This window comes from Epinephelus fuscoguttatus, linkage group LG2, assembly GCF_011397635.1.
Source record: "Epinephelus fuscoguttatus linkage group LG2, E.fuscoguttatus.final_Chr_v1".
Taxonomy (NCBI): Eukaryota; Metazoa; Chordata; class Actinopteri; order Perciformes; family Serranidae; genus Epinephelus; species Epinephelus fuscoguttatus.
Genome location: NC_064753.1, coordinates 12,672,914 through 12,698,800, shown reverse-complemented (window position 1 = coordinate 12,698,800; position 25,887 = coordinate 12,672,914). Strand labels below are relative to the sequence as shown.

The 25,887-nt window shown below is 40.8% G+C and overlaps 1 protein-coding gene across 3 annotated transcripts in view; it reads right to left on the bottom strand.

Moving 5' to 3' along the window:
* ntrk3b (neurotrophic tyrosine kinase, receptor, type 3b) overlaps positions 1-25,887 on the bottom strand; it is a 256,972-nt gene that overhangs the window by 98,323 nt on the left and 132,762 nt on the right. Inside the window, exons 8-11 of one of the 3 annotated variants that reach the window (XM_049602116.1) lie at positions 23,545-23,847; positions 22,886-22,900; positions 18,879-18,934; positions 15,978-16,080 (exon numbers count right to left, since the gene is read on the bottom strand). In XM_049602116.1, the coding sequence (XP_049458073.1) occupies positions 15,978-16,080; positions 18,879-18,934; positions 22,886-22,900; positions 23,545-23,847 (477 nt within the window). The remainder of the gene's footprint in view (positions 1-15,977; positions 16,081-18,878; positions 18,935-22,885; positions 22,901-23,544; positions 23,848-25,887) is intronic. The other 2 variants (XM_049602125.1, XM_049602134.1) reach the window with 2 other exon arrangements.

Here is a 25,887-nt window from a genome sequence, read left to right as displayed (position 1 = left end):
AACTGCAGTTCCACGAATGGCCACTTGAGGCTGGATAAGGAAGCGAGTCAATCCCCATAGACAGGCACATTAAAATGCCCAACTTTACAGCCTGGTATGAAAACAGTTTTTCGTCTATATAGCAAATATTCCCATTCATGACAACTGTATGGGGGTGAATACTTATAAAACTCAGTGATTTACATTTTTTTAAGGCTTCAAGTTATACATAATTAAAGCTGTTTTGAGTGACAGGCTGTCTGCGAGGCGTCAGCACAGTCTATGAGTCAGAACCACCCTCTCATCCAAATATGGTCACGGCTCCAAAAATCCAAGATTGCAATGGCTAAAATGCCAAATGCTATTATAGGTACAATAAAATGTTGTCACTGTTAAACATATGAGCTTACTGTACATACAGTCTAACAGAATACTGTCACTTTTGATTAACATGTGTATGTAAATGTATAACTAAGGGCAAGGCCGCTTTGAGTGACAGGCTGTCTGCGAGGCGTCACCACACTCTATGAGTCAGATCCACCTTCACATCCAAATATGGTTGCTTCTAGCTCCAAACATCCAATGTTGCAATGTCCAAACTGCCAAACACGAGGCTTCAAAACACTCCACACACCATGAGGTGATGTCATGGTGGTCTATAATTTTCATACAGTTCATGATAACAGCTCTGATCCAACACTAAATTTCACACCCACACAAGAGGCCAAGCCTATTTACTCATAAACGCACAGCTGAAACAATAGCAAACATCCAGCCCATAACCAAAACACATCCTAAATCAACATCATTATTATCACGCGTCAGCACACAGGAGATAAATATCTTAAACACACAGAGACAGGCAAGATGTGCAAAGCCACGCACGCACCCACACACTTGAGACAAGCGCAGTGAAATTAAAAGTAGTCAGTCAGTGGGTGTGAGTGATGGTGCCCAATAACGTTTGGCTTGCTTAAAGTACAAGTTCTGAAAAAGAAAAAAAAACAAAACAGAGATACTATTCATTTTTATTCATAAAAAAAATAAAAAATACATAAGGGCCCCTTTGTGTCTGCAGTGTGTGTTATAAAAGAAGCAGGCACAATGTCACAGCACTATAATTCTATAACTATCTGTAATACATCTGTGGTACAATATTGTCTCTCTCATTTAGAAGAATACTTTAACCGTTATATAATAGAAGAATCCTGTCACCATTCAAAACATATAACTGTATACTGTCAGATCTGTCACTTTTACTCCTATTGCACATTACTGTCTTACTTTTACAGTACTGTTATGTAATAGTAGAATTTCTGTCACTGTTCATGAAAACACGTGTATACTGTATGACACATATAGCAAACTACTGTTGTCCTTATAAATGCATAGTGGAAATAATTACTATACACTGTCCATAATATGTATTTCAGTGTTTAATTTTACACAACATTATGACTTTAAAACATACAATGTTGTCACTGTTAAATATAAGAGAGAATAAAATACACTCACTAATTAATATGTGTATGTAAATATATAATTCATAACACAAATATGACAGATTGTTTTAATAAAGTGCTTCTGTTACTTAGATACTTCTACTTAAAGAAGGCTACACATGGTTATAGTGAACATCCAGCAGAATATCATCAGGGCTGAGAATACTGCAGAGCTCTGTTAATGCAAATATGTGGCAGAATATTTCCATTATTAAACACAGTGTAGTACTGTCATCCACGGTACACTAGTCCTTTCTTATGTGCATATAATATAATGCTGTTAAAGCTACTGACAATAAAGCTATTTATATATCTATACACAACACAGCAATGTATAACTTACTGGACTGGAGTACTGGAAAACCTTTACTATAATGTAATGCAAAGTTGAATATGTCACCATTTACCACAGTAGAATATGCTGCTATTAAACATAGTGGTGCTGTGGCTGCTTGATATATAGCAGAGTCCCATCACTGTTATCTATACCAAAGAAGAGTACTATTATACTATTAAACCTATGATGCAATATTTACAATGTTGCCTTGATTATATACGGATTTATTGTAGTAAATATTCTCACTGTTAAATATTTAAAACGCTGTCATTATTAAACATGCTGTCACATCGTCATGATTTAGCAAAGAAATTAATTTCAATGCAGTAGCTTGTATTTTGTATCTGTCAGTATAAAAGGATCACAATCCTATCCAGCGTAGGAGTGAGCATGCGGCACCCTACATTTGGCTGTTACATAATATGAGCTGTTTGCTGGGCCTGTGGCTAGAATTCACACTGAATTAACTAGTGGTTACAGTGGGGGCTAAAAACCTTCACAGCATGTTCTCTTTTTCAGTCTTTTTTTAAATTAGGCAGGAATCTCATCTCAGACCCTGAAAATCACCTTCCCACCTCTGAGTGGATGCTCTCTCGTGTGGTGTAATAAGCAACGCATCACCCTCCGCAAGTAGAAAATCCAAACTGGAGTCATGCCAAAGGTTTCTGGAGGGGAACAAAGGGCTGAAATGTTGAGCCGCACAAGCTGGAGGTTTATGACTGAGCTACACCTCTTCATTCAGCCTGTTTCTGAGGCTAGTGTTTTACAGTGCAGGTTACTGTCTCTCCAGTCAGTTAGCAGCTAGCTGAGTTGTTGTAATATCCCAAAGCAGCTGAGAAAGCAAACTTTCTGTAGATCGCCAGTTTTAGCCAGGCCTTCATATATCTTTTTTAGCCACAACAGGGCTTGAACACAGCTTTTTTTTAAATGGTTACAACAAGGGCAGCACTTAGAAACACCTCCTGCTGACACCGTGTAGCCAACAGGGAACAGTCAGTGCTGTATTACAGGATGTGAGGAATGCTGTCCAAGCTGAGTTCGCTGTGCTCCAAGAGGGCCGTCTGGTGAGACTGAGTCCCTTAATGTTCATTAACTTGGAAGAAACTCATCAGCACTATACCGCATGAGTCTATTTCAAGGCCTCATGTAAATTGCAGAAAATATGAGTGCAATAATCATTAGCAAAGTCCTCCAGGATAGGGAATGTACTGTATGGTTGGGAGGTTGAATCAAAGTTCAAAGCAGAAATAAATGTGTTTATGATTGCTTATTGAGTTAATAGAGATTCTCTCACCTCTCAAAAAAAAGCTTATACTGCATGAATGCATCTCTATCCATTATGAGCCAGCGATGTGATTTAAATGGTGAAGCAGTATCTCAATGGTTAGAGAGGTGTTTGAACTCCAGTCACAGAGATTTAGGCAGGAAGTTAATTAAAAGAGTATCCCCTTGTTAGCCAACTGTCAATGTTAATTCAAGCAGGGGCGGATCAGCCCAGGAGGTATAGGGTGAAAAAATGACGTAAGATTTCGAAATAAAAAAAATGTGTTGATTTATACAGCCACTTTTTGGTATTTCTATCAAATGCTTAAGTCATGTGTCACAATAATATCATATTTTTAAAGAGTAAATCCTTTTTTCAACCTGGAAATTATATTTTTTGTGTCTAAGTGACCAATAGGAACTTTTTTTTTTTTTTTTTTTTTTTTAAAGTGGTCCAGTTTTGATCAAGAGCACTGCAGATGGCAGTGGTGAAACAGGCTGCAATTTCACCATTCGGTGCATGTTTGCACCATCAATGTACGTCCACTAACAGTGCGTGTTTTTGTCACTGACATTTTTAGATTACTAATTTAGGTTTCTGACAACGGATACAGAGTAAGATCCTTTTTGTTGAACAGAAAATAGCCCTGAAATCACTATAGCCAAGCCCACCACACTCCATTTAAATTAACAGTAATTTTGTCGTTGTAAAACACACTTCATTCAAAGTCAAAACAAACAAAATATAACTCACAAAAAGCATCTGGGTTCCATCTTTCCACTGTTCCAACAATCACCAACACTTGTTGATTGAATTAAACCCTTAATTCACACAGTAAGGTGTGAAAATGTGTGAAAAGGTGGAATTGGTGTTGGCAACTCTGGGGCTAGTTCTGGTTAAACAAAAAGGATTTTACTCTCTACCAGAAATGTCAGTCTCGTTAGGGATCCTTTCCATAACGTGGTCAGACACTTAGAATAACAGTCTGAACTGTCAGTGGCAAAAACAAGCACTTTTTGTGGACATAAATTGACGGTGCCTAATTACCTGTGGGGATTACATTGCGGCTGGTTTCACCGATCCTGGCTTAAGTGGTTTTACTGAATACTGGACTAATTCCCCAATTTGTTGTTTCCATTAGTTACTTAGTCACAAACAATGGGCAAATGGGGTTAGGTTGAAAGATACTGAACTTACCCTTTAAGTTAATATATCTCTATTTGGGAGCTTGTCAATGCAAATTTTATATATATATGTATATATATATATATATATATATATATGGGAACCAGGCATGTGGAATCCATCCGTTCACCTTTTCTGCGTCTCACAAAGACACGGCGGTTGGAACCAAAGATCTCAAATTTGGACTCATCAGACCAAAGCACAGATTTCCACTGGTCTAATGTCCATTCCTTGTGTTTCTTGGCCCAAACAAATCTCTTCTGCTTGTTGCCTCTCCTTAGCAGTGGTTTCCTAGCAGCTATTTGACCATGAAGGCCTGATTCGCGCAGTCTCCTCTTAACAGTTGTTCTAGAGATGGGTCTGCTGCTAGAACTCTGTGTGGCATTCATCTGGTCTCTGATCTGAGCTGCTGTTAACTTGCGATTTCTGAGGCTGGTGACTCGGATGAACTTATCCTCAGAAGCAGAGGTGACTCTTGGTCTTCCTTTCCTGGGTCGGTCCTCATGTGTGCCAGTTTCGTTGTAGCGCTTGATGGTTTTTGCGACTCCACTTGGGGACACATTTAAAGTTTTTGCAATTTTCCGGACTGACTGACTTTCATTTCTTAAAGTAATGATGGCCACTCGTTTTTCTTTAGTTAGCTGATTGGTTCTTGCCATAATATGAATTTTAACAGTACATATATATATATATATATATATATGTATGTCCTCACAAGACATATGGCCAACCGGAAATGGTAGATAAAAGGCTGTGGGTGTGCTGTGCAGGATAAATATTAGGAAAATGTGCTGCAACCATGAGCTAAATAAAGGTATTTTAAAAAAGTGTGAAAATTCCAAAATGATGCAGCGTTGTGCGCACTAACAATACTAATATACTTGACTGGCATCGGAATAAAAGCACTGACGTAATGTTTAGATTCATAGAACACTTTTCTCTATTTCAGATAAAGCACACAAAGAAAACAGAAAAGCAGTGTGGAGCAGCAGTTGAGTTTTCCTGATCAATACTAATTGAAACATGGAGATGCAGAAGTTGTCCCTGATGCATTTTCATGGCCCTGTTGTTCAGCTGCACTGAAGACAGTTCTGCCTCTTTAATGGTTTACAGTGCAACTACATCTGTATTCATTATAAGACAAAATGCTTATGTCTCTCACACAGCTAGCTCTTGTAGCTTTCTGTGGCTGGAAAAAAAGGAGCAAACATGATATTTTCTAAACAATTCCCCCTTGGGGACGGAGCCAAATTGCTGCAGCAATTCAGAAAGCCTGCAGCAGAAGAAGAGTGCGGCTTCTTCCTCTCCTCCCACATCTGTATTCTGCCATATGCTGAAATTTTAAAGACGTTGTATTAAGCTATTGTTAAACTCAAAAGACCTACGACACCCTTCTGAACTATTGATAGCACAGGCTTAAAAGGGAAGAAGCTTCCAAATACCCAGTTAAAGTGCATTCAACTAGACCACTCTGCAAGCCTGGCCTTTTACTGGGAGTTACTTTACAATGCGCAGCACATCAGAGCCGTGTACAGCTCTGCAGACAGACACGGAGAGGACAGAAGGCACTTAGCTGTTAGCAGTCTGGTGCTGACAGTTCGAAGTCCAAAATAAAATGAAACAAAAAATAGCTATCCTATTTGTACCAGGAACACCATGTCCACAGCAACAACCCCAGGCCACCCAGCACTCTATATCCACCCAGGGACGGACAAGCACCACAGCCAAACTCCCAGGGAAAGGCTCTCATGCAACTTTTAAGTGAGATAAATAAGTAAACAGGCCTTTTTTGTATTTTCATTTTCCATAGAAGGTGCAAAAAGAGCTAAGGAACGACATGTGAGGTATGCTGTGGCTGAGAGGTTGCAGGCAGGCATCCAAATCCTTTTAGGGGTCACTAAAAGCGCCGGCGATCTGATAGTCTGAATAACAACCCAATATGGCGACAGACATGATGGAAGATGAACTTTACTTCCTGAAAACTGAAATCTTTTCTGGGAAGAGATATAACAAGAAGCACTTTCCCGGTGCGCCTGTTGCTGTTTTCTTGGCAGTCCCCATCTGTCGCATGCATTCAGAAGAATGAATTACAGCCAATTAAGATGGCTGGTGCTGTAGCAACTGAGCAAAGGGTAAACACCATTTGTGCAGGAAAGACGAGAGGTTTGTGATCTGTATCTCTGTGCCTCTGTGGATGACGCAGAGGCTTTTTATATGATGTTTGAACATCATGAGAAAATCTCTTTTTTTTTTACATTTTATTTTCATTAATTATGCAGCAGAACATTTAGTGAATCAGTCCCATACACTGTGGTTTAAATGGGGCCTGAAATGTCCCTGCAACACCTGTCCAGGATGCCAGAAGCCAAACATTTAGTTTCTTCTATTTAAAAGTCTCCATCTGCACAGGATTAGCAACAGTGTTAATGTGTTAGCACTTGTCTGCCCTCTGTGACTTAGTGTGGATTTACACTTTCAGTTCAGTTGTTTTTTTCGCTCAGAATCACAGTGATGTGTAAACTGATCATTTCTAACTGTGCTCTTTGTCATTACCACTACAGCCAGTGTTTTCCACTCTGCCATATACGCCACCAAAACAGCTATTAATACTATGATTGTCACATAAAAATGACATATTATAAATGATATCCCTGTGATTTACTACATTGTCCAATGTCTTCCATGAATTACTTTTATTTTAAATATCTTTACTGGCTTGAAGAAATACTAAAATGTATGCATATTGTATCCTTTACTTTATATATGATGTCAGATTATTATTGCTTATTTCTTAGGTAGCATTTTAAAGGGACAGTTCACCCCCCCAATAAAAATACGTATTTTTCCTCTTAGCCATAGTGCTATTTATTAACCCAGATTGCTTTGTTGTGAGTTGCTGAATTTTTGAGATATAAAGCATAGAAATTACCACCCTGTCTTGAATATAATAAAACCAGATGGCACTCAGTTTGTGGTGCTCAAAGTGGAATAAAAGGAATGATAATAAAAATGATACAATTGGCAGTTGCAGTTCAGTAGAGAGAAAACAGTTCCTACATGAAACTGCTCACAACAAGGTCTGTGATTATCTTGAGTTACCAGGTCATTATCTCTGGAAAGAGACATTGCTGTTGAGTTTTTCAAATCTTTTTATTTAATTAGTTATTTTCGCTTTGAGCACCACAAGCCGAGTGCAATCTAGTTTCATTATATTCGAGAGAAGACACACACCTCTGCAGCCAATATCTCCAACACTCTGCAACTCACACCAAAAAAAATTCTTTGGGGTGTACTGTCCATTTAATGTTGTAGCTGGTCAATGTGTAGGTAGTGTTACCTATTGTACTTTATATTAAGTTACTAACTTGAAGTTTAAGGCATAATAATGCATCATTTTATAAACTTATTGTAGCTTTTCTGAGTCAGTGTGTAACTATAGAAATAAAGCTGTCAGATAAATGCAGTTCAGTAGAAAGTATAATGTTTGCCTCATATATAGTGGAGTAGAAGTAGTATTAAATGTAAATGTTTAAATTATGTACCTTAAAATTGTACTCTACTTGAGTAATTGTATTTAATGACTCTCCACTGCATACGGAGACGGTCTGTCACATGTCTGACTTCTGTTGTATGGACTTTGAGAATCACATTTAATTGACAGATTTTCGGCTGAAAATGGGCTTGACATTTGTACAGACACTCAGCAGGAGTGTCCGTCTGCCCGTCCGTCTGTAGACGGACATGTCTCGCTGCTTGGGGGCAGAGCTCACTCTGGCCACTGGAGGCCAAGCGAGGCAGTGATGCGGTAAATGCTGCAGTGTGTGTGTGGGCTGATCATCCCCAGGCCTGGTTCAGGTAATGTAGCGGAGAGGAGGGTAAGCCGCCCTGACACACGCCTGGATCGCAGAGGCTAGCTGGCCGCCGCAGGGTATGGTTTATGTGTGTTTGTGTGTGTGTGTGTGTGTGTGTGTGTATGTGTGTGTGTGTCAGCATGGGTATGTGTGACAGTGTATATCAGTGTGTTCTGGGCATTTCTGTGATTTACCTACATGTCTGTTTTGACATCTGAAAACCTGAAAAACTGTCTGTGCTGATTAAATCAAAATTCTAATGAGGGCGGACTGGCCAACGTCTTAAAATGTCACAGCTGCAGTTCTCACAACATGGGCTGCTGATCACTAAGAAAGACCCCAGCCTCTGCACTCTGACTAACAGTGTTAACGATATAGCTAGATGACTAAATTTGATTAAATGAGAACAGCGTCTGCTCACCTTGACTTACAGGTAGCCTCCTGCCCGGTCCCTCTTACTTGGCTTCATCTGACCCTGGCTTCTTGGTGTCTCAGCATTTTATGAGTCAGTCAAATGCTTTGGTCAGCATTTTCAGCCTCATAGTATTTAATAGGGTTAAAGACTGAGGGCCAAATTTCTTTCGCATGCATTCTGCACCTACAGACTTGTGTGTGACTCATCCAACAGGCACATTGGACTGAAATTGCATTTTGTGTCTATGAGGCCCAGCCTACGTGTAAACACTGTAGTCATGGGTTTAAATTTGGGAATTATGCTTTGCTGATTCCTTGCCAAGAGTTTGATGAAAATATTGACACCACTCTAATTACCAGTTGGCAACAGCTAGCAGCCTAGTTAGCTTAGCTTAGCATAAAGACTGGAAATAGGGGAAAACAGCTAGCCTGGCTCTGTCTAAAGGCAGCCTGGTTTCACTCCCAGGGTGTCAAAAAACACTGCTTGGGCAGTGGCTCCCGACAAAACACCCTTTAGGGTCTGTGTGAGACGGAATGGGCTTTCAACAAGCTCTAATGTACTACATCATTATTAGATTAGATGTTTAGAACAGACGTAGTTTAAGGAGCACGTAAGTTGGCTCAGGGCAGGTTGAAGTGGAGGTGGATGGATCCAGCAAGCACAGGACTTTGACCCAGGATTCCAGTGTTCGTGTCCCGTGTGAAATTATGTTGAGTTATTTTGTTATTTTTCATGTGAGTCAATAGTCACTTGTTAGTCATTAATGAATTAAGTAATACAGATAAAATGCAGGGCTGCCCACAAGGGGGCTATGGAGGCCAGCAAAAATCATGTTCATACAAAATATAAGAATGATAAAAACACAGTAGGGGCGGCACAGTGGTGTGGTGGTTAGCACTCTCGCCTCACAGCAAGAGGGTTGCCGGTTCGATCCCGGGCGTGGGAGCCCTTCTGTGCGGAATTTGCATGTTCTCCCCGTGTCAGCGTGGGTTCTCTCCGGGCACTCCGGCTTCCTCCCACAGTCCAAAGACATGCAGATTGGGGACTAGGTTAATTGATAACTCTAAATTGTCCATAGGTGTGAATGTGAGCGTGAATGGTTGTTTGTCTCTATGTGTCAGCCCTGTGATAGTCTGGCGACCTGTCCAGGGTGTACCCTGCCTCTCGCCCAATGTCAGCTGGGATAGGCTCCAGCCCCCCCACGACCCTCAAGAGGATGAAGCGGTTAGAAGATGAATGAATGAAAAACACAGTATTAAGAACCAAAATATTAACTATTACTTATTAATACAACAAAAATAACCTTTATATTCATAATTGCTGTTGCAAAAAAACAAACAAACACACAAAGTGAGAGAGCATGCACGTGTTGATATATGTAAAGCAAATTTTGGAAGGACCCATTCACTGGACCTTTTCAGAGGCCAAGCCAATTATTTGGACAGGCCTGATACAACGCAAAAGGCTTCTGCTAAATTACCAAAATATGAAGGGTAGGGATGAGATCACATTGCTGAAGGCAACAAATCTCGCTTATTAGAAGCTCTAAAGCTCTGTATTTTATTAAGTTATATCAGTTTGTTTAATCTGTACTAATAACCAAAGTCTTACAGCAACAAGTAGTGATTTTATGGATAATTGTGGACCAGTATTTCATAGAACTTGGCTTTGCCTGGAAGCAGTAACTTCTTCCTAATTCTGCCTCCAAAAGGGAGTCGTACAGCTTTGCACTGTTACATAAAAGAAAGTTTTGGAAGAGAAACGAAAAACTTTTACTGTACTGAGTTCTACATCGAAGACGAAATAAGAGGAAAAAAGTGCAATAAAAAGAACGATACAAAAATACATCAAGTTTCTTGGGTTCATAAAAACATCTATCTTTATAGTGATTGATAACTCCAAGTGTCTTGCCTTTTCTAAAATGAATGTCATCCTTCCTTCATCTGTCACTTCCTCCTCCTGACATGTTACCTCTGCCTTTGTTTGTTCACTGTATATTTTCAGTCTAAACTCTGCAGTGACATGTAGCCAAAAATAGCGCCTGTATCATCTGCTCCTTATATAAACACACAGCAGCTGCCAACAACTATTGTGGATGAGCCCCAGAAATACCCAGAATGCAGCACAATGTGGCATTGATTCCCGAGACCTACTGGGACCCTCAGAATTAGTTCAAAATGATTTCTAAAATTCAGATCGAGGTTAGTTACTGTATTGATATGATGACAAAACTATTTGACAGAGACTGTCAGAATATAACCAGGAACTTGTCAAGCTTCGGTTTCTTTCTTTTGGTTCTGTATTATCTTCATAGCATTATTACTCTATAAAGTTTTAGGTGTGTTAGTGACTCCTTATCCACAGGTTTTCTTATGTTTTTTCAAAGCCCAAAAACACTTTAGTCCTGGTGAAGTTTGTGAGGTTTTCTGTTTTTGCAGTCAGTTACAGTTTTAAAAGTCAGATTTACTGCACCCCCTGTGATAAAGGAGGGTGCAGCCAATAGATCTTAACACAGAGTATGGAAACGTCTAACCTGGATCTGCACTTCTTAGGAGATTTTATTTAGAAGATGGAAGGTACAAAATGATATACATTTAGTTGTATATTGGCAGCACTTTCAGCAGCAGGGGTGGGGTAATTTTCTACCAGAACATAAGAAAAGATGACAGGGGAGCATAATACTTATTACTGACATGCTGAGTGTCTTTTTCTAAAGAAGCATTATTGATTCCCTGCTGACAAAAATCTGTGTGAAAGACACTTCAAACCCACTGGTGTGAATCACAATGTGAAAGATGAGCCTGCTGCTTAGACGGCAAGATGCTTTAGCTGGGAGGTAAGTTGACAACATATTGATCAGAGCAACAGGTTATCTAGAGTACGAGTCATTTTTCACACATGTGCGTGCACAAACGCAAGCACATGCAGACAAGCAAAGTATCTTTCACAAAACCACCACAATTACAACCACATAAAGTGAACTGGAGCATATCAGTCCGAGCTGTAAATGCAAGGCAGCTAGTGGACGGAGCTGGCGGTGGGCCTTGAAATGCTAGCAAATCAATTGGATATAGCTAGGGCACACACGCGCACACACACACGCACACTCCAGCCACATAAAGGAAAAAAATAAAAACAGGTTTTTATTGGATGCCCAGAAACGGTCGGTGATCAAACTCAAACAGCCAAAAGAGCCACAGTGATTTAGTGGAGCGAAAATCCATTATGGCTCCATCCAAAGGTAATGACTTCTTCAGGCCTTCCAGCTGATTCTCCAGAACAAGAGTGGGAGGGGATAAAACACACACACACACACACACACACACACACACACACACACACTGGACAAATAAGGCTTTTGTACAGAACACCGTGAGGTCCTGAAAGAGTCCACACCGACATCACCTCTCTTTAAGTCTTTTATACCTTCAATCACTCACAGTGACAGTGGCGACCGCAGCATCTCTATTTAAACTGAAGTGGCTAATGTACAGCGCCCACAGTCTGGTGACACACTGCTACCTGATAGAAAATAAGAAGAGGAATTTTTATTCACCAATTTGTGCCTTTTCTGCTCCAATTTTATGGTGGAAATGTCTTTAGTTTCATAATTTTCATCATTTCATTAATATTGAGGGGAAAGTGTCCCCTGCATCCACCACCCCCACACTCCAGACCCCCCCCCCAATAATTCTAATAATTTAAAACAGGGCAGAAACACAGCATGCTGCAGTAAATGTTCCAGATAACACTGACCTTTATGTAAAAACTGAAAAAAAAAAAAAAAAAAAAAAATTGTCAACAGTGGTACTGGCTCAACCTGGCATTTTGCTCAGCCTTCAATATGCTTCTTTTTCATGCACGATCGCAGTAATTCATAAAGCTATTTGTTACCTTGAACAAGGCAGTTGAGCACAAATTACTCTGGGGGGGAAAAGTATGAAAAATGCTTTTCAGTGTCTTGACAGAGAATGTTGAGGTGCACTTCAGCAAAGCGTGTAATCTTAACATATTGTGGGAAGCAGTGAGTGAGACCACATGGCACTGTGTGAGACAGCCATGCAATGCAATTAAAAAAAAAAGTTCTATAGTGTCCAAGAGAACTTTGAACCTTGCCATCCAGCTTAAAATGCACTGCCACCCACTGCATTAGGTTGGTTTAGTTATAAAGAAATGAGGAAGCTACACATTGCACATCATTAGCAAGTAGCTGTGCCACCAATTAAATTGTATCTCACAAACTGTATGAAACTGACTTCATGTCATGGAGTTTGACTTCTTATTTACAACATCTTGCATATATATATACACTGTATATATATATATATATATACATATATATATATGTGTGTGTACAGTGTATATATATATATATATATATGTATATATATATATATATATATATATATACATATATTAGAATAATGGATTTGTTACTTCTGTTTTCTCTGTGTCAAACCAGTTTGTTAGTACAGCTTAAATTCACATGACTTACCATGACATTACAAACACGTCTGAAAAGCCTCATTAACTATAAGACTCATCCTTGATTAGAGCCAGCTTTAGGCCAATGCAATAATTGCCACCCCCTAAATAATTACAGCGGAGAGTTCTTTACCGAGGTAAGTAACGGACTCTAATCCTGTAAAGTAGCTAATTAAATGGGGGGTAGTGGCTAATGCTACTTTACACCATGCTTACGATATAAAATGAGACACATGCATGGTTTGAGGTGTTGGGTCACGGTGGCATGTTATTAGAACGTCTGTAGATTAAAGAGAAACAAGTGACACGCTAGAAATTGACAGAAAAGAGCCAACAGTAATTTAAACCAGGAGAGAAAAAATGTATATCCAGGAGGAAGACAAGTTCGAATCCACACATGGAGGGACAGAGGGGTGTGTTATAAGCGATAATAAGGCCAAGGACCAAAACGGCTGGGACCCCAGAAAAAATTCCAAATTTGAAAACTAATTTCCCATTATATTTTACCATATTTAACATGCAAGTACAGTGTTAGAGGATGTCAGTTTGGTTCATTTTGCTTTTGAAAGGCCAACAGATATTAATTGGTACCTAAGTAATTAAATTAAAATTAAAAAAAAAAAAAAAAAAGACATAAAATACCAGAGGCTTTTCCTTTTAGTCCAGTGCTTCTTTTTGAATCTTTTGTAATGTAAATGTGAGGTTTATTTTATTTTCTGTTGGCTTTGCTGACAGACAGCTGGCTAGCTGTGTTAATATGTGGAAACATGTCCACTGCCCTCCAGTCTCCAATGGGTTCTTGGCCACTCTGCACTGTGCACCACTTGGTTTGGGAGGGAGCTAGCTAGCGTTAGCTAGCAGCCACTCATTCAGCGATTAGCTACAGCTGGTAACACCGTCCCAATGGCAGAATGTCTTGCGGTGGAAACAGTCTCCTCGGTGAGTAAGCAGTTTCATTTTGAAATGTAAAACCCATTTAGCATTGTTTATTATGTTAGCACCAGTAGTCATGCTGGCATTGCTAACAGTGGTAACATACTCAACAATGCAAAGGGGATTTAATGGTTCAAAACTGAGCCATTTACTTATTGGGTTGAGCCAGGCGGAGACGGAAGGGAGGGCACGTTTCCTTTACCAGTAGTAATGGCTCAGTGAGCGGCATTGTAAATGCTAGCTGGCTCCCCCCAGACTATGGTGGTGCGCAGTACAGTAAACTGACAAGTGCCACAATTATGATAACCTATAGACTGACATGTGTAAGCGGTCCGTTTAACAGTTAACCATTGACATTCCTAGTTAGAGTACATTATATGAATATACAATAAATGAAAGCCGCTATTGTCTAAATTACACATGCAGTACAACATAAATGACTGACATTTTAAAACTCATATTCCTCATACTGAGGGGCAGCAGTATCTAACTCCATAGGGACTTGGCTTGGGAACCAGAGGGTTGCTGGCCCACGTCCCTGTACAGACCAAGTATGGAGCATGGACAGGTAGCTGGAGACATGCCAGTTTGCCTCCTGGGCACTGCCGAGGCACCCTTGAATGAGGCACTGAACCCCCAACTGCTCAGGGCACCTGTCCAAAGCAAACCCCTCACACTTACCTCTCAATTGCATGTAAAGGTCCTGTTTTTAAATGTGTGTGTATTTCAGGCCTGTGTGCACATGACAACAGAGTGAAAAAAATCGATTTTCCCCTTGGAGTTTTTATAAAGTGTATATTCTTCTTCTTCTACATTCTTAAATGTCTATTTTCCGATACACTTAAAGGTAACAAAATAGAGACAGTACAGTGTTTGACATTGATTGTACCTAATTACAGCAGTCGACTCGGCAACAGCTTTTACTGGAGTACGGCAACACCACGTGGACAAACCACGCACAGAACTGCAGTACGCTTTAATACTAAACTAATGGTAGTCATTTGTTTAACTTAATTATGATAAGGATTACATTTCCATCTGTAGAGCATGGTTGCCTGTCACAGCATAGCCGTTTTTTTTTTTGTTTGTTTGTTTTTAATTCAATTTTTTATCAATATATGGGTGGGGATATTTTGAGCATATTTGAAAACTGGGGGGATGTCCCCACCTCCAAATATATAATATAAATACTGCCTTGAGTGAAACACAGAATCTCCCACAAATCACCAAACACAAGCAAATAGCGCTACTCAGCCTGCCAACTGATAAGAGCTGTAGCTGGGTGGGCAAACACTTGAGCTCGAATGACAGGACCTGTTAGAGCTGCTACCATTCGCTCCTCTCTTCTATGCTCTCTGTTACTAGATCAGCACTACAACGGCTTTTGCCTCTTCCACGACACCAACGCCAGAGAGACAAGCAAAACCTGGAGCTGACATAAAATGAAAGCTCAGCATGCACAAAAGCCATGTTAATCCTATTGAATTCCTCAGCGTGATCGACAGCGCCGAGTCCACTAATTAATTCAGGATCCTTTCTGCGATCGCTCTACATAGCAGACGCAGTGAATGTGTGAGGTGTATGTACAGTGCATAGAACTCGTTTGCATGCACACTGCCCTTTAGTATTGATCCAGCTGTCTATATGTGTGCACGTGTATGGGTGGTTGCAAATGTATGGCCTTTAGCAGGACTCTATGTGTAGCATACAGCAACACAACACTCCAGTGTCCTGCAACAGTCGACAGGATCATTAATAGTTTCTCTTTCAACGATGGAAAACCTTTATTTTTTTTCCCAAGCAAGTCCTCTTGGGGATATGACTGAAGTGCAGTGGTGGATCTGTAAACATGCAGTAAAAAGTAGGACTTCTACAGTAGCTGCAGTATGTACATTTTCTGATGAACAAAGGTTTTGAAGAGAAGATTAGCTGGGGGAATGGATTCTGCACAATGATGCAACTGGCAGAAAGGAGAAAAACAAAGCTCACTGTCTGCCTGCCTATCTGCCTATTTGTGTAGACTTACCTTTCATACCGAATTTGGAGCGCCGGCCGTATTTGTTGATGAGAACAAAAAGGACAAGGAGGAGGACGCAAGCGAAACCCGCCAAACCCACGGCGATGGAAACCTGAGAGAAATGAAATGCTTTGTCAGACTGTGTTCACATCATAATCCTCTCCAGATTTCTGATCACCTTAAATACTGCAAATCACAGTTTAATCCACTAGATTGTGACTACTGCTTTCTCACAGATTACAGCAGTCTGGAGAAAAGTTCAACACCTGTCTCGGCTGAGACGTATTCCAGTTGACAGAATGTAATTTGAATATGATCCTCATCTACAGGCAGACTCACTCTCGGTGCAGTTTTAAAGCCACTGAGAGATACTTAAAGTCACAAGCCTCACTCATCATCATCATCACCATCATCATTACAACCAGTTATTTCTGACATTTATGTTTGACTAATTTGAATAAGTAAAGTTTAATTACTGTAAATAATGAAAATATAGACAGCTGCTTTTTTCCAGCTTACATAGACCAGTTTGCTTATCATCACCAATATGCTATAATGTTCTCATCTTTAATGCACTGTCAAATATTCCAATTAATACTTGTTTTTTTTTATCAAATCAAAAAGCAAATACATGAACAAATTAAGACTTAAACTGAGCCATCGTAATTAATTTGTTTTACTTGCTTTTCACACTGTGACAAGTTAAAATGTCTGCAAGGAAAATGGTCCATTGGCACAGCAGGCCTGTCAAGCTTTGGATTTCTTCATACATTAAAGTGGTGTGCATGGGGCTGGATTAAGAGAAATACCTTCCAACACCAAAAACACCAGAGTAAAAAGTGTAAGGAATTTATTTAAAATTTAACAGTGTCTTTATAAGTTCCAATGTAAGCTGCAATCTTTAGCATGCCCTGCTAACTAGATTACTACCCACAGTAGTAGTTGGCCATTATCAGTGTTATTAATTATACCAGTGCTTTTTGCAACCCAATCATCAAAATAAATGCTGGCATTGCACAATTCTGCAAACCACAGATTTGTCACATTTGTACGTAACAATGCAGCATGTTGAAACTTTACATTATAACAACAAAAATGGTTAACTTGTGGTTATGTTTATCCGTAAAAACCAATTGGTTATGGTCAAGCAGCAACCTCCAGGGCTGAAAAATGGAGCCAACATAGAAGTGCCAAAAACTGCAGTTCCTTGATTGGCCACTTGAGGCTGGCTACAAAAAGCCAGTCAATTCTCATAGACACCTATTTATGTCAACTGTACAGGGGGTGAATTTTTTTTTATAACTCAGCTGTTAACATTTTATCAAGGCTTAAAGTTATGCATAATTAAGGGTGGGCTGCTTTAAGTGACAGGCTGTCTGCTGGTAGCGTCCTTGGGTTCTCAGTTCAGTCTCTGCTCCAGCCTCTCACTCACTACTGTTGTTTGAAATGCAGGACATGAGGCTTCAAAACAGTAGTCAACAAAACAATGAGTGACATCAGAGTAGCTACATCCATTGTTTCTACAGTCTATGGGTATAGTCAGGAGAAGATCAGGTTTTGGCTTAAAGTACCTGGAAGCCTGTCTCTAAAAACACCACAATGTGTTGCAAAAAAACACCCCACACAGGTTTGGTTGCACAAACACCGCTGGAGACAACGCAATGTCTCAACTGGGCTTGTGTTTTTGTTGGTCTTTGACCAACCTGGTCAAAATACATGAAGTGACCACGCCTCTTAACACCACCATACAGAGTGGTGGCATGTAATGTGTTAATATTATGGGGGGGGAACCACAGGATAATGCCAGTGGAAAGTCAATTAGGATCCTGCATCATGTTGGACATGCAAATTTCCTGGTTCAATGACATCAAGCATTTGGGGGTGGTTAATGTTATGACCCCATAGGTAGCATGAAGAGCGAGCCACCACCGTGTAATTTAAGACATAATGTGCCACCACCACATATTGTGGTACTAAGAGGTTGTGTTCATATCATGTATTTATGTGATATCTCATGGTCTGCAGCTTGGCCACCATCCCCATTCCGGTTTGATTCAGGCGGAGGAGGCGAATTTCCATTTCCGACTTCCATTTATATATAAGTAAATACGCAGAACCACTGCGATGGATTCAAAGTTTGCAGTGACGCCAATTATGTTCCGCCCCGTTAGTTCACCACACAGACTGTTTAACCTGGCAACAACTGAAGCCGGCTCAAACGTGATTGGTCAATATCACGCGGACTACAAACAACCTACAACCGGAAACCAGGGCTCTTCCGCTCTTCTTCCGGAGGCAAGATCTCTGGGGTTTGCCTACAGACTCTACATTCACTGAATGAAGAGTCTGTATATGGAGACTAATATACAGGTAATCAGAACTACATATTTTCGGAGACACTGATATGATAACATGACACGTACATGTAAAATGTCAGAGGTTTGCAGAAATATACTATGGCAACATTTTCTCCTAGCAACTGGGCCGCGTTTCCTGGGGAAATGTAAAAATGTCTACGATCTAAAAAGCTCATTAACCATGATAGTGTTAGCATCTCGTTCGATCTACTGCACTTCAGTGGAATAACTCACCAGCGCTGGTTTAAAAAAACTATACAGAATCCCTGACATTACGTAACATTTAAGCAGCACACACTGCATTTTTACCACCATCAACATCGTTAATAGCCGAGCATACAACACTGAAAAATGACTGTTACATTGTTTTGTGTATTGTAGTCGTTGTGCCTCAAAGCTGCATGTCAACAGTAAAAACCCCTACAAGGGTCCTTTGACAAAAAAAAAGAAACACAAAAAAGATTTGTGTTGAAACATAGAGCAGCTCTCTGTTGAGACCAGGGGCAACATCTTTAGCAGCTGTTTCATCAACATCATTACGCAGAAAACTCACCCCAAACGTATCTTCATCTGGTGGGCCTGACTCTCCCTCTGATGGCGTCGGAGTAGCTGCAACACAAAAACACAAAACACACATCAGTGGCTGAGAAGAAACCTTTAATGGCTGTGCTTTACTCCCACACTTATTTACAGTAATATGTAGTAGACTGACTTTCACACTTTGTGTGGTTCTTTATTGCAGTGTATTCTTATGCACAGTGGATGCACAGGAATAAGCAGCTTCTTTTCAGTCCATGGTTTAATCCTCTGTGTGAACCTGTTTATGCACCTATTATCACATTAAATAAGTGTGTAAGTAACACTTGCATGGGTTAATGCACAGCCTAACAGGCTAGAATAAGACGACCCAATGTGCTCTCTAGTGTATATAATTGAGAGCATATTTTCAGTATCTTCACAAAGCCAAATGGCTTTATAAATGCTTTGTGATAGATCTAATTGCTAGTTGAAAACAGTCTTCTTTGCTCTCCTCATTTGTATGTCTTTCATTTCATTTAAACTCTTGAAAATAAGAGCACTTGCCCCTCATGTTTTTTGGAGTATTGAATAAATGTTAAATCTCTGGACGCAGACTGAAACTGTCCTCCCTTTAAGAACTGGATTGATGTAAACAGGGAGAACCTTGCCACTGCTCTGCACAATGACAGCTTGAGACAATGTTAGAAAATGAAGAACGCATTTGTGTATGTAGAGGCTGGTAAAAGGCTATCAGTTAGAAGTGTGCTCAGCCTTATTAAATGCACACCTAAGTCTGACACCTGTCACAAGGTTCCTGACAAAGCCTGAAGTCTGCTGTGCCAATTCAATCCCTAGAAAAAATGTTGACATTGAATGTTTCTCCAGACCACAGATGTGATATATTTGCATTCAGGATATTATGTAGCAGATACATTGAAACTTAACGCCCCCCCGATACCCCACTTTAGTGCCTTAAAGCCACTGGGAACACTGCAAAGACTAAATCACAACAGTTCTGTAGTATGTTGGTCTTGAATAGTGGTCTGCAGCTTGGCAGGTCTCTGGCCCAGGTGACGCGTGATTCATCATCCCCTCAATCTCCTGATGATAAAGTCAGCTCATATATTACGTAATTTTACAAATGTTGATATAATACATAGAAAACGCACAAATGTAACATATTGGTGGTTTGCAGTAACATACAATAGCAACATTTTCTTCTGCCAACTGGGCTGGTTATTCAGAATTTTAACCAGACCCAACCTTCTTATGGTAATGACAGAAAAGACGTGAATTTTTTCTAGCACAAATGCATGCTTGTGCTTGTACATAGAAAAGGACACAGAATAATTAAAACAAGCTGCTTTAGAATTATACATGATTATACAGACAGAAAACAGAAAAGAAGCTCATACAGCCAAGAGCACCAAATATCAAATTAGGCAAAATTAAATCAGCTGGAAAACTGCACCACACCGACTCAAACTTGACACCTTCATTTAAAAAAATCTGACCCAAGTTCTCAGACTTGACTGGATACTGGACTCAAGTCATGTTGCGGAACCCTAGTAGTCATATTAATGTCTCAAAATGATCCTGCAATTAATCTCTTGGTGTTAAATTGCTACATGACACACCTCTACAAATGAGAGTTTTGGCAAACAGCGGAGGTCTTGGGAGGGGAAGGAGAAGAGGACAGAGACAGAGCCATGAAACGAAATGAACTGGTGTCAGGGAAACTCCAGTCTGAGGCCTCCAGCCAGGACATCAGAGAGTAATTGTGGGCAAATTAATGGCCACATGGTAGACTGGCTGCCACTGGCTCAGACACACACAGTACACTGAAGTGCATTGCTCAGTGTGTGAGTGTGTGTGTGCCCTGACTACCATCGCTCTGTCCCTCCTTCCCTGCCCACATCCCTCTCTCCTCTCCTCCCACTGCCCTCCTCTCTCCTCAGCAGCGTTAGTATCAGTCAGCCTGTCAGTCTCCCTTCCACAGCTGAACTCCCTCACACACCGCTGCTATAATGTTTCACACTCTCATCACCTAAACACCTCTCCCTCACCTGCCTCGCTCCCAGAAGCTGTGCAAGTGTGCGTGCATGTGTGGCGGCACAAAGTCGTTGCTGCCTAATGCAGCTCGCCACACAGTCAGCGGCGTCCATCCGTCTCCATCCCAGGCCATGCTGCAGCTTTATAATCCATGGCTGATTAGAAAGAATGGCCTCATATGGAGATGGAAGAAGACTCTGATGAAGGTCAGAGATCAGACCGGCCCACTTAGTTTAAGCCATCAGCAGTGAGGCTGCCACAACAGCCTGGGGCCAAACCACACATCACACACAGGAGGTTTACGATTCAGTGTGAGAGACGGCCAAAGCATCGTTCCAGCAATATGACTGCTCTTACCGCTTCACAAACATTCACACATTACCAGCTAACGGGGTGGGAAACTAGCTTGTTTACATCGCGGCTGGTTAGTTAAGGGTTGGAGAGGAAGCGTAATGCCCACTGAGTTGCTGTATACAACTCCCTTTAAAGAGAATGACTAAAACCTGGGGTGCCCTTAAAGTCAAACGGCTATTGCATGTCAAACTCAGTCTGTCTCTCCACATGTTGAGACAGTGTGCATGGAGTTGATTACCAGAGTTTAAAGGGTGATTCCTCTTTTAAACCTTTACAAAACCAAAAACAATCTAAAGTTTAAGGAGCTCTTTGCAAAATTCAGGGCAAATGGACATGGTTCTTAACATGGAGATGCCTGAACAATAGCAGCTAACAGTGCTCACTTCTGGTAAACACTCAACAGTGTTAACCAAGGGGGAACAGGAAGGTGAGCGCTATGCCTTCACAATGACGCCATCCAGTTATCAGCAGTAACCAACATATGAACGCAATGTCAAGGGTCGGCAAAGAGCTAACTTGTCTCTTTCTCTTTATTAGATTTACCGAATTTTCACTCTACTTAATCCTGGGCACAGGAAGGTTGCTGCTGTAGTATTCCTTAATGACAAGAGCTGGAATAACACAGTCTATAAATGGCCATTTTGCCACTGTTGCAAGGGATTTCTACTGCAGGGACATAGCCATCAGGATGGATATATATGGCTGCTAATGATGTAGCGCAAGACGCACTGACCTATGATTTGCCCAGGCCAAGTGAGTGTCTGCAATGAAGAGACAGTTGGAAGTCCAGCATCAGTGTTGTTGCAGTTGTTGTTGCAAAATAAGTCATCTTGAAACATTCAAGCTTAGCTAATACTATTTGCTTAATAGCTACAGCCAATAAAATCTGGCAAAGTTGATAGTTGCATGCTACAAAGAGAAGTCTGATTTTGTCTACCACCCAATGCTTAAAAAAATTAGAGTGGTAAATCTGCCCCCGTTATCAACAGGTGAAACAGTAAGTAAGGAGAGCAGGGCTTAGTGAACCAGCAGAAAGAACCAGCAGAGGTAGACTGTGGCTACACAGGTTACCTTACTGTGAGAGTGTATGGAAACATACAAGGGTAAAGCAGGGCATCACTGAAGCATCAAATCTCCCATAAAAACGGCAAAGAAGTGTCTGGCGAATTTAGGAAACCACAAGCCACTGAGCTGAATGCTGTCCTCCTTTAGAGACCTCAAACAACCTGAAAAGGGCAGGTTTTTGGACTCTGATGTTGGCAGTTCAAATCTTGAGACTGTCTGGGGAGATCAGAGTCACCTACCAGATCACTAGCTTGAGATGCCTTGAGCAAGGCATCTGAATGAATATAACATTCAGTCCGAATGCTATGTTTTGCAAAGCCTTCCTGGAGATTAATAATACTATCAGGGTCTAGAAATTGAGCAGCAGTGCTTAACAGCTTTTTATGAATTGCAACACAAAGTGAACAAATTTCTCCATGGTTACTATCTTAACAGTGATATTCCAACAATAAGTGATGTGTTTGCGTGTGCATACTGACACCAAACAAACAAGTAGTTGAGAAAAAAAAAAAAATACAAATAATAATAAAAAATAATAGCAGGGTTGAATTTCAAAATAGAAACACTCACCTAGTTCCTCTATGTCTGCAAAAGAGAAGACAGAGAAAGTCATGCTATGTCAATAAACTGACACATGGTATTAACCTTGGAATATTGACCATGGGGAGAAATTTGCCAGTCTTTGTGGGTTTATTCCCCCTCCCTGTGAACTCAGGATGAACTGCAAGTGAACAATCTACCTGACTGAACTGTGGATGAACCCTGGCTGTGATCCAGCCAGCAGGGATCAGCTCCACAACCTGCACCCTGCGAAGGGAGATTTTAATAAAAACTAAAAGCTCCCAATAGTTCTTCCACCTGGGATGGAACCTATAATTCATACAACAGGTAGTTTAAACAAGAAATTCAACTAGTCAAAGACTTGTTCCAATCGTGAGGCTCATTCCCCAAAAAGTGGGCCATGTTAGCTCTTGTGGGAATCGGGGAGTTACTTGGCAGTATTTCTTCTTTTCTCCTGTGCTTTTATTTTCATTTAAACCCAGAAGAATGACGGCGATGTTTAGGCAGTAAAAATGTCTTAATAACCCTTGTATAAATGATGTTTTACCCATGAGTATAATCGCTATTGTGATTATGGGGACATCACCGCTGCAAGCTGCCAACAGTGCATCACTCATCAACCACAAGTGTAGTGACTAATAGCCACCAAGCAGAAACAACCCACTCACCTTCATCAATACCTGGGTCCATAAGGAAGTGACCATACACTGTCTTGGAGACTGTTCCCAGAGGGTTGCTGGCCTCCAAAGTGTAGTTCCCGTTGTTGATGTGTGTTGGGTTCTGGAAGGTCAGACAGCCTTCCAGATAGTCCTGGTAGAAGTCCATCTCAGTTCGAATGTAATCATTGTGGACAATCTCCTTTTGCTTGTAGAACCAACGCAGCTTGGGATGGGGGTAACCCCGAACTGTAAACTCGATGCAGGTATCGTGGCGCTGCTCAGGTTCAGCCAGCCTCAGGATGACTGGAGGAACTGCGGTGAAGAAGAAAAGAAACCGTGTCATTTAAATGATATAAACATTTTAGTCATACTGACACTCGATCCATAGCATCAGGAAAAGCAGAATGAGCAGTTCCTGGATCACATAAAAGTTATTTTCCCCTCTTGAAACCCTCATCAGTCTGTCTGATTTTTAGTTATAATGTAGCTTGAAGTATTACAAAGACCTTTAGAAGAAAGTTCCACAACCCTTGGGCTGATGAAAACCTGCCCTACTTCTTTGAAGAACCTCAAAAGAAATGCTTCAGCAGACTAAACACAAAGCTATTTTGATTTGTTCTGGGAAGCATGACATTTAGGAGGTAGGTTTCTAGCTTGGGAGTGGCAATGAGCCTTTTACTGTGTGTTACATATTGCAGCAGTGCATAGGACAGTAAGGAAAACAGAGAGAGGGACTCCTTTTGCTTGAAATAGAAAGAGGAATCTCCTCTCTAAAAACAAGCACATAGTTTCTCTCTCCTGACGTTCAGCAACACACCTCTGGATCCACAACGCCGCCAAGCTGAGAGGCAATTTATCACTTTAATACCATCAGATACATTTCATAAACAATTCATCCACTGATTTGTCTTTGCAATGAGTCACTCATGCAGCTACATCATCAAAAGGAAATATTTGGCAGATGGTATTACCTGGCAGTCTCTCTATGTGACTGTTCTACATACTAGACACCCCACCTCCCAACCCACACCCCACCCTACCCCCAAACCTACCCACCCACCTCCACCACTTACACATATACTCATTATACACCATTGTTTTGTCTTTTGCTGGGCCTCAATGAAAGCTGCAATTTCTATAGGCTTGTGTGAGCAATCCTATTTACATTTGCTGTATCATGGTAGACTGTGTGTGTTTATGTTGTCATTCAGACAACGCTGCAGCTGCCCCAGTGAATCTCCACCTGCGGTTTCATGCTATGTACTTGTACATGTTATCAGCCTACAATTTAATTAGAAATAGGGCCAGGGTTAGTTAAAGTGTTTGTTAATTAAAAATACCAAATATTTGATTCTCACAAGCACCACATAGGGGATTTGGATGGCCAGATTAACCTGTTTCAAGGACCCAGGGCAAAAGTTTTGTTTTTCAGCCCCTACTGCCTCCCCCATACCTATGATCCTTTGTGTATTGTGTATGTACCCTCTAAGCCTCCAAGTTCCCATTACTGTTAGAACAGTACACAAGGCAGACTGTATGGCAGCTCCATTGTTTGCCCAGATATCCAGTGAGTAATAGGACTTGGATTAGGTTTTCTGTGTGGGGAAAACACATTTACACCAACATGGCAACATGCTCATGATTACAATGTTTTTTTTTCTTTTATGGATGTTTTTTTTTTTGGCTTTTTTCATGCTCTGTTGAGAGACAGACATAGATATGACAAGGGAAAGAGAGGATGGAGGGGCCTGGGCCAGACTTGAACCCGTGCTGCTTCAGTAAGGACTCAGCTTAATGGTACATGCTCTACGCAGGGAAATACCTGGGCGTCCCCCATAATACCAATATTCCCATGCTTATTACGTTTTCCATCTTCGTTTAGCATGTTATGCAGAACATGAAGTACAGCTCAGGCTGATGTAAATGCAGGTATCTGGTCCAAAATTTGAGATTGTTACAATTCATTTTGAGAAGGACATGAATGTCTGAAGCTAATTTCAAGGCACTACATCTAATATTTGTTGAGTCATTTCACGTAGAACCTCATAGTGGCACTGTATGAAAAGTCAGGAGATCCCCAAAGTCAGTAGGATTTATCCTCAATGTCTTCGCAAAGTTTGGGGCCAACGCATCTGGAAGATGTTGAGATATTGTGGTGGATAAAATATTTGACCTGCTGGCGGCACCAAAGGAAAGGTCAGTGAACCTTCAAAGTCATTAGGATTTATCCTCTGATGACCATGAATATCTGTTCAAAGTTCGATGACAATCCCTGTAATAGTTATATAGATATTTCAGTCTGGACCAAAGTGGTGAACGACCGTCACTGTGATGCTTTTAGAATGGCTAAAA